We start from the raw sequence: 8786 nt of genomic DNA, 5'->3' as shown, positions 1-8786 counted from the left end.
ATATTTTGGTAGAGACAATAATTTTTTTTTAATATTCGCTGACGAAATATAATTTTTTTGTCAGTAAAGATATAGAATCAATAACGTTTTATAATAAACGTCCCTAAATGTTTTATTTTAGAAATCAATTTTAATATAAAACGTCAGGAAAAGTGAAAATATTTTTGCGGGAAGCTTTTTATCATTTGGCGCCTTTAAGAAACAATCTTTAGAAATAAAAAAAAATTGTCTAAATTCTTCCATCAGTACAATCCTACTTCACCTCTCTCCACTACCATAAGCAACAACAGTACAATCTTCATCCGTCATTTCCACTGCAACAAGACTTCTATCGTTTCCGCAGCGGCATCGCACATAGAAGGAAGAGAGGTAACACTCTAAGCTAGTGGTTCACTAATTTCTTCCACAATAGGCCTAAGGATCTCTGCTTTTTCCCTCCTCTATAGTCTCTGATCTCACTCACTATTTTTCTTTGTTTATAATTTCACTATTTTTTCCCTCATCTCATCTCTATCTTCTCTGCCTTCATCTCTGCAAAACCCCAGTGGAAGTCTTCCCAAGGACCTAAGCTTACAAGAGAAGATTCATGTCCAGGTAAATACAAACCCTAATAAACTAATCTCCACCCAAGAATCCATGAATAAACTCTATTTTTGGTATCATTTGGGTGATTTTTTGCTCTCATTAGTTAGAATGGGATAGTTTCTCTGTAGTTTTTTTTTTAAAAAAAAACTTTGTTGTGATTTGTTTTTTTATTATATATATTTAAATTTATTATGAATTATTTATATGTAGGTGAGGGGTTTAGAAATTTAAGATTTCCCTTGAATTAGAGCATTAAGTTAGCTTTCTAGAAATAAACATATTAATATAGAGTATTGATATATCCTGCAGTTTTGGCTGCAGGATGTAGCATATTTGGGGGTGGGATTTGGCTTTTTGTAGGTAGTTTTGAGGTAAAGTTAGATGTTGATTTTGATGTGAGGTTAGGGGATGATGTTGCAAGGATTAGCTGCTGCAATTTTGGGGTGGCCGTAGGATACAACTTGCTGCAATCTGCTACAATCTTTGTAGATATGCATCAAGCTTAAGTGTGGATTGGTTGTTGGTTTTGATTGATAATGGATATTGAGGTGTTGTGTTTGGGTTTGATGTTGGGTTTTGATGATGGTTTCAGCTTATTACAGGAGAATGTTTTGATAGATCTGGTGTTAGTTTTGGCATATTTTACAGATGGCCTGAGGTGTAGCCTTAGTTTGGTTGTTTATGTTGTGTGCTGGTTTGATTGTGAGGTTGGATGTAATTTACAGTAGCTTAAAGATTTTTTGATGAATTGATGTTGAATATTGTTTGGCTCCCAATAGCAGTTCTGGTGCCCTGCAAGCAAATGAACTCTTTATTATCTAATATCCAGTACTTTAGTGAAACCTCACACAACATCTATCTAGATAACTTATATTTAAAAAATAATTAAGTAATACTTCCCAGGAATATGCATGCACACATAAATTATGATATGTTATTAAAAATTATTAATGTTATTAAATTTTATATACAAAAAAAAAGAGGAGATATGAGCTTTATTCATTCATATATATATGTGTGTGTGTGTGTGTGTGTGTGTGTGTGTGTGTGTGTAGTTTTGTTATTTAATAATTATATTGATTTGATATGAAACAATTATGGATATAGCTATTTGCAATTAAAATAAGAAGTGATATTGAAAAAAGGTAATTAGTTAGTATTTGAATTCCTTAAGCAGATTTGAATTTAAATGAAGACAAAATATCTCAAAATGAAGACGACCTACTGTTTTTTTTTTCATTTTTGTATCACTAATAGAAAGATTGCCATCGTACCAGAAACTTCATAAGCAGTTGCACCTTGAATATCANTTCATAAGCAGTTGCACCTTGAATATCAATTGAAGTCATTGCAGCAGTGAATCCAGTAAAGCATCTCCCATCAAGTAAGTAGTAATTTAAAATAATATTTAGTTATATAATATGATCTGTTCATTCTAATTGTTCATATTATGTGTTGTGTGTGTGTGTGTATATATATATCTTAAAATCTTGAATCAATGTATGCAATGTTTTTTGCTAAAATCTTGAATCAATGTATGTAATGATTTTTTCATATGAAAAATTAGTTTATTTATATTATAAATAACAACTTATATGTTGTAATAGGTACTGTGTTTAATATGGATAAAGCATGGATGACACAGAATAAAAGGTCTAATGAATATATAGGACTTAAGAACTTTATGTTATTTGTGGGAAATCACTTGGGACATGATTGTGAGATTAGGTGTCCATGTAAAAAATGTCTAAACACAACATCCTTAAATCAAAGTGTGGTATATATGCATTTGCGCCAAAATGGAATAGACACAGATTACACACAATGGATATTTCATGGTGAGTCACCGACTTTTCAAGAACGAAGTAATAATGGTTCTCAGGTTGAGTATGATGATTCTGATGATGATGAAAACTTAGATGGAGTCGATGAGTTCTTAAATGAATATGGAAATTTTGTCAACTTCAACTCACAGTTAAATCCCAATACTCATAGTGGTGAAATTGATCATTTTGAAAACATGTTGAGAGAAGCAAAACAAGAATTATATCCAGGTTGCACTAAATTCTCAAAATTACCATTAACTGTGAAGTTGCTTCATTTGAAAGTGTATAATAAATGGAGCAATAAATCATTTGACATGTTGCTTGAATTGTTAAAAGAATGCTTACCTGATGGCAATACACTTCCACATTCTCACTATGAGTCTAAGTCTATGCTTTGTAACTTGGGATTGGGATACACAAATATTCATGCATGCAAATATGATTGTGTGTTATTTTGGAAGGAATTAGAGACAAATGAATGTTGTCCTATATGTGGTACTTCTAGATGGAAAGTCAAGGGTAGTAAAGGAAAAAATATTCCTCATAAGATACTAAGGTACTTTCCTCTAAAACCAAGGCTTCAAAGACTGTTTATGTCAAAAAAAATTGCAAATGATATGAGGTGGCATAAGGAAAGACGAATTGATGATGATGAGTACTTACGTCATCCAGCTGATTCTAAGGCTTGGAAAGATTTTGATAAAGAGTTTCCCTGGTTTGCTAATGATGCAAGAAATGTTAGGCTTGGTTTAGCTTCTGATGGATTCAACCCATTTGGAAATATGAGTAATGCTTATAGTATGTGGCCAGTGATATTAATTCCATACAATTTACCACCATGGATGTGTATGAAAGAGTCATTTTTTATGCTAACTCTACTTATACCCGGGCCTAAAGCTCTTGGTAGAGACATTGATGTTTNTTCATAAGCAGTTGCACCTTGAATATCAATTGAAGTCATTGCAGCAGTGAATCCAGTAAAGCATCTCCCATCAAGTAAGTAGTAATTTAAAATAATATTTAGTTATATAATATGATCTGTTCATTCTAATTGTTCATATTATGTGTTGTGTGTGTGTGTGTATATATATATCTTAAAATCTTGAATCAATGTATGCAATGTTTTTTGCTAAAATCTTGAATCAATGTATGTAATGATTTTTTCATATGAAAAATTAGTTTATTTATATTATAAATAACAACTTATATGTTGTAATAGGTACTGTGTTTAATATGGATAAAGCATGGATGACACAGAATAAAAGGTCTAATGAATATATAGGACTTAAGAACTTTATGTTATTTGTGGGAAATCACTTGGGACATGATTGTGAGATTAGGTGTCCATGTAAAAAATGTCTAAACACAACATCCTTAAATCAAAGTGTGGTATATATGCATTTGCGCCAAAATGGAATAGACACAGATTACACACAATGGATATTTCATGGTGAGTCACCGACTTTTCAAGAACGAAGTAATAATGGTTCTCAGGTTGAGTATGATGATTCTGATGATGATGAAAACTTAGATGGAGTCGATGAGTTCTTAAATGAATATGGAAATTTTGTCAACTTCAACTCACAGTTAAATCCCAATACTCATAGTGGTGAAATTGATCATTTTGAAAACATGTTGAGAGAAGCAAAACAAGAATTATATCCAGGTTGCACTAAATTCTCAAAATTACCATTAACTGTGAAGTTGCTTCATTTGAAAGTGTATAATAAATGGAGCAATAAATCATTTGACATGTTGCTTGAATTGTTAAAAGAATGCTTACCTGATGGCAATACACTTCCACATTCTCACTATGAGTCTAAGTCTATGCTTTGTAACTTGGGATTGGGATACACAAATATTCATGCATGCAAATATGATTGTGTGTTATTTTGGAAGGAATTAGAGACAAATGAATGTTGTCCTATATGTGGTACTTCTAGATGGAAAGTCAAGGGTAGTAAAGGAAAAAATATTCCTCATAAGATACTAAGGTACTTTCCTCTAAAACCAAGGCTTCAAAGACTGTTTATGTCAAAAAAAATTGCAAATGATATGAGGTGGCATAAGGAAAGACGAATTGATGATGATGAGTACTTACGTCATCCAGCTGATTCTAAGGCTTGGAAAGATTTTGATAAAGAGTTTCCCTGGTTTGCTAATGATGCAAGAAATGTTAGGCTTGGTTTAGCTTCTGATGGATTCAACCCATTTGGAAATATGAGTAATGCTTATAGTATGTGGCCAGTGATATTAATTCCATACAATTTACCACCATGGATGTGTATGAAAGAGTCATTTTTTATGCTAACTCTACTTATACCCGGGCCTAAAGCTCTTGGTAGAGACATTGATGTTTATTTGCAACCATTGATTGACGATCTTATAGAATTATGGGAAGGAGGTGTGACAACGTATGATTCTTATTCTTCAACAAATTTTCAATTGCATGCTTCTATTCTTTGGACTATAAATGATTTTCCTGCTTATGGAAATCTGTCTGGATGGTTTACTAAAGGATACATGGCATGCCCAAATTGCAATGATGATGCATGTTCTCAAAGATTGAGAAGTAAGTTGGGATTTTTAGGTAGTCGTCGTTTCTTGCCCACTAATCATGCATGGCGACGAAACAAAAAATTTAATGGGCATGTGGAGAGTCGAAGTGCAACTGGAAAGTTTAAGTGACACTCCATTTGGGAAGCATCCAAATAAAAGGAAAAGAAAAAGAAATCCTGAAGAGCTTAATTGGAGTAAGAAAAGTATTTTCTTCAAGCTTCCTTATTGGAGCAAAATTTCTATTATTAACAAAGCTCTTATCCAAAATTTCTATTATTAAAAAACATAGTTTTTGTTAATTAACAAGTTCTTTATAATATTATTTATTAACTAAGCTTCTAAACATTAATTTTTTAGATGAGATTAGATGTTGTTAATTTTCGAGAAGATTCTCGAATCTTTGAATGTGTGGAAAATATTTTCAAAGTTCGCTATAGGAATTACAAGCACGAATTGCACAAGCAGTTCCTCAAATATGACTCTACAACTGAGGCAAAGCTACATGTTCCAAAAGGCCTAACACAAGATAATTGGAATGAACTCTGTGATTATTGGTCCAAAGGGAATGTGCAGGTTAGTTTCTTTATTATCTTTATTAAATATACCTAATACTTATATTTTCAATACAATAATTAAGTTATGATGATGGATATTATAGGTGAAGTGCATGATAAATTCTTGGTGCCGTAGTCAACAGAAAATACCACATAATCAAGGGTCTGCTGCATTTGTACCGGTGTTTAATGAACTTGTATGTTTTAGACTTTACTTATGGTTAAATTGATATTTATAATTTTTAAAATAATATTTCTATATTTGATATTTCACACAGAGGCAAAAGGAGGAAGGTGGTTTTATGCCTGATAGGATTGCTTTATTTAAATTCACTCGCTGTAAGAATGACAAGTGGATTACACCGGAAGCAGAGGAAACTTATGTGTGTCATTGCATAAATATTTTTGTGTAATATATTTCTACTATTTGTTTAAATAATTATCTTTAATATTCCATGTTTGAGTGAATATTCTAATATTTTAGCAAAAGATGATCACCATGCTCGAGACTTCAACATCAGATGGAAATCCAATGACTGTTGATCAAGTTTATGATGTTGTAATGGGCACACGATCAGGATATATCAAAGGAATGGGGAATGGACCAAAACCACAAACATCTAGATCCACCCGGGCAAGCACATCCCATCTTGAGGAGCAAATGAAAACGACTATGAATGAGAACTCTCAACTAAAGACAGAGCTTGCTGATTTGAAGATGAAGTTTCAACAATATGAAGAACTACTTGCTGCATTAGCAGCAGAGAGATCTAACCAAAACTGGTATGCAAATATATATTTAATAAATGCATGTCTTAAATCATCCTTAATAATTAATGAGTTGAATTTTTAACATTACTAATACCTTGTACTCTCTTTTCAGAATTAATTCAATGGATGAAATTTTTGTGAATTACAAGGTAAAGTGCATTGCTAAAATTAAGGAGTGATATCAAGTTTATACTTTTACGATAAAATTGAAGTTCGGTGAAACTTGCAAATCTTATTCTTACACACTCATTTTATTTGCTTTTTTTTTTTGTTCTGAAGGGGTGTATTTTTTGGAGTTGAAGACCGGATGACGTTATTGTACTGTTATTTACGCTATTAGTTTTGAAGGCGCGAAGGGGCTTTAACCATTACATGCACTACTGGTTTTTTTTGCTGTTTACACTAAGCTCCTTTCTATGGTATTTTTTTTTTCTGTTTATGTGGTTTGCTTTTAATTTTTGCTCTTAATTTTTGTTTGATCATAATTGTGGTGTTCTTATTTCTTAGGAAAGTAAAAGTATGAATTTGAGCTGCAGTATATATATATGGCAGCATCAATATTGCAACTTAATCTACAACAAGGTACATATTGCTATGGATGGAATACTTGATATCTAAACTTTTATAGTGATTTTCTCCTGAAAATTTTTAATAGATTTAGCATGTTTTATTTGTCTATATAAAACTTTAGGTTTTGAGTTGAACATACTATTGCAAATGGATTTTCTTTTAACATTTTGCTAGAACTTGTGGAGGTAATGTTTAGCATTTGAAGGTATAACCATAGTTCGAAACTTTATTTAAGATTTCTTTGTTATATCAATTTTGGTTTTGGGCAGTATACTACTAGAATGAAATATGATTACATGTTATAAGCAACTAAATAAAATATTAGCAAAGGAAGGTTATGTTAGAAATTAAATACAAGCACAAGAAAGTATAAAAGTTATGCAAATCAACTATCGGATTGAGTTGAATATATAGTTTTGAATCATTTATTATTCATGCTTAAAAAACATCTATATGTTTTTTAATGGCAGGGTATTGCATATCTAGACATCAAATTGGACCCGGCATCATATCGAACCTTCTACCCCAACATCAGGTCGGACCTTCTCCTCAAGACAAAGGACTTCTAAAGTGGCGACCTCAATAATTTTGATAAACATGAGAATTATTATCTATCTTTATGTGCATAAAATTGCATATATGAGAATTATTATCTATCTTTATGTGCATAAAATTGCATATATTCTCATGTTTAGTCTGGCCAACTTATTTAAGAACCATTTATATCACATTACATCCTTGTAATTCAATATTCTACTATGAAAAATATTGCACTATTTTGAAATGTTAATTGATGCTAAAATATTTTATTTCAATTACATGAAATTGTTGTGTAAACCTTTTTACATACAACTATATGTAAATTGTCATCAATTAATAAAAAAAATTATAAATATCTCCAAATATAAAATTTAGTGATGAATATAAATACGAAAAAACGTAGTAAATGTATTTTTATTGACAAATTGGTATTTCATCAGCAATTTTTTTTTATGGCAAAAATAATAATATACACAATCGTCAATAAATGTTATGTTCTTGACGCATTTCAATATTCGTCGCCAATTAAATTTATTCATGACAAACATAATTTTATGGAAAACGTCATTAAAGACACATTTTCTGACGAAATATTTTATTTCGTCACTAACTATTACTGACGTTTTTGTTAATCTTTCGTTTCAAAATGTATGTATTTCATGACATTATCAAGACCATGCAAAAACGTCGGCAATAGTAATATTTAGTGACGAAAACATAACTTCGTCAGTAATACCTTTCCATCCGCCGCTAACCCGACGGTCCGGGTGACGTTTTTATTTCGTCGGTAAATACATTTGGTGACGCTTTTTTATTTTTTCTGACGTTTAAAAAATGTCACTAAATGTTAGAATTCTAGTAGTGATTGCCTTGTAATCGCGACATTGACCTAGTTAAAGCTTCTTTGAATCTGTAAGTAAATACTATACCTTATATATTATTAATATAAGTATTTTAACTTCTATTATATTATTTAAAAATTTTTATGTATGTTTATAATTAATATAGGGCATTTCGCTCTATTCCTATGAATGGACGGAGTAAGTCCTTCAATTGGATACAATGCAAAGTATGTATGAATATTGAATTTAAGCTTTAGTGTGATATTTTAAATTACAAAGAATTGTTTAACTTACTAAAATATATATGTATTTTATAATGCCCGATACAACCAGGACATGTTGAATGTGGATATTATGTCATGCGATACATGCTTGACATCGTGACAAAATATTCATTTAAATTTAAATAGAACTGTGTATGGTTAAATTATACTTTATTAATTAACACTTTTAATAATTCTATTAATTAAATTATTTTGTAGGCATTTCAAAGCAATAGTGCGTATTCTATTGACGATATAAATGAGATTCGGGAGCAA

General features: G+C 31.0%; 1 protein-coding gene across 9 annotated transcripts; it reads left to right on the top strand.

Moving 5' to 3' along the window:
* Positions 1-1905: 1905 nt before the first annotated feature.
* LOC116012037 lies at positions 1906-7495 on the top strand. Of its 9 annotated transcripts, none has more exons than XR_004097119.1 (9): positions 3334-3407; positions 5398-5543; positions 5629-5721; positions 5803-5907; positions 6009-6307; positions 6408-6444; positions 6575-6714; positions 6803-6877; positions 7336-7495. XR_004097119.1 is itself a non-coding variant. In XM_031251508.1 (9 exons), coding segments are annotated over exons 2-6 (714 nt in total). In that variant the 5' UTR covers positions 3350-3407; the 3' UTR covers positions 6409-6444; positions 6575-6714; positions 6803-6877; positions 7336-7495. The 9 variants fall into 9 exon arrangements, 8 of the variants coding, with proteins under 8 accessions (XP_031107363.1, XP_031107362.1, XP_031107368.1 ...); XM_031251508.1 differs by having other exon boundaries at positions 3350-3407; positions 5328-5543; XM_031251507.1 differs by having other exon boundaries at positions 3367-3407; positions 4930-5543.
* Positions 7496-8786: the final 1291 nt, after the last annotated feature.

The sequence above is a fragment of the Ipomoea triloba genome, chromosome 3 (genome assembly GCF_003576645.1).
Source record: "Ipomoea triloba cultivar NCNSP0323 chromosome 3, ASM357664v1".
NCBI classification, from domain to species: domain Eukaryota; kingdom Viridiplantae; phylum Streptophyta; class Magnoliopsida; order Solanales; family Convolvulaceae; genus Ipomoea; species Ipomoea triloba.
The sequence above is the reverse complement of the archived record's forward strand: the minus strand, read 5'-3'. Positions and strand labels throughout refer to the sequence as shown.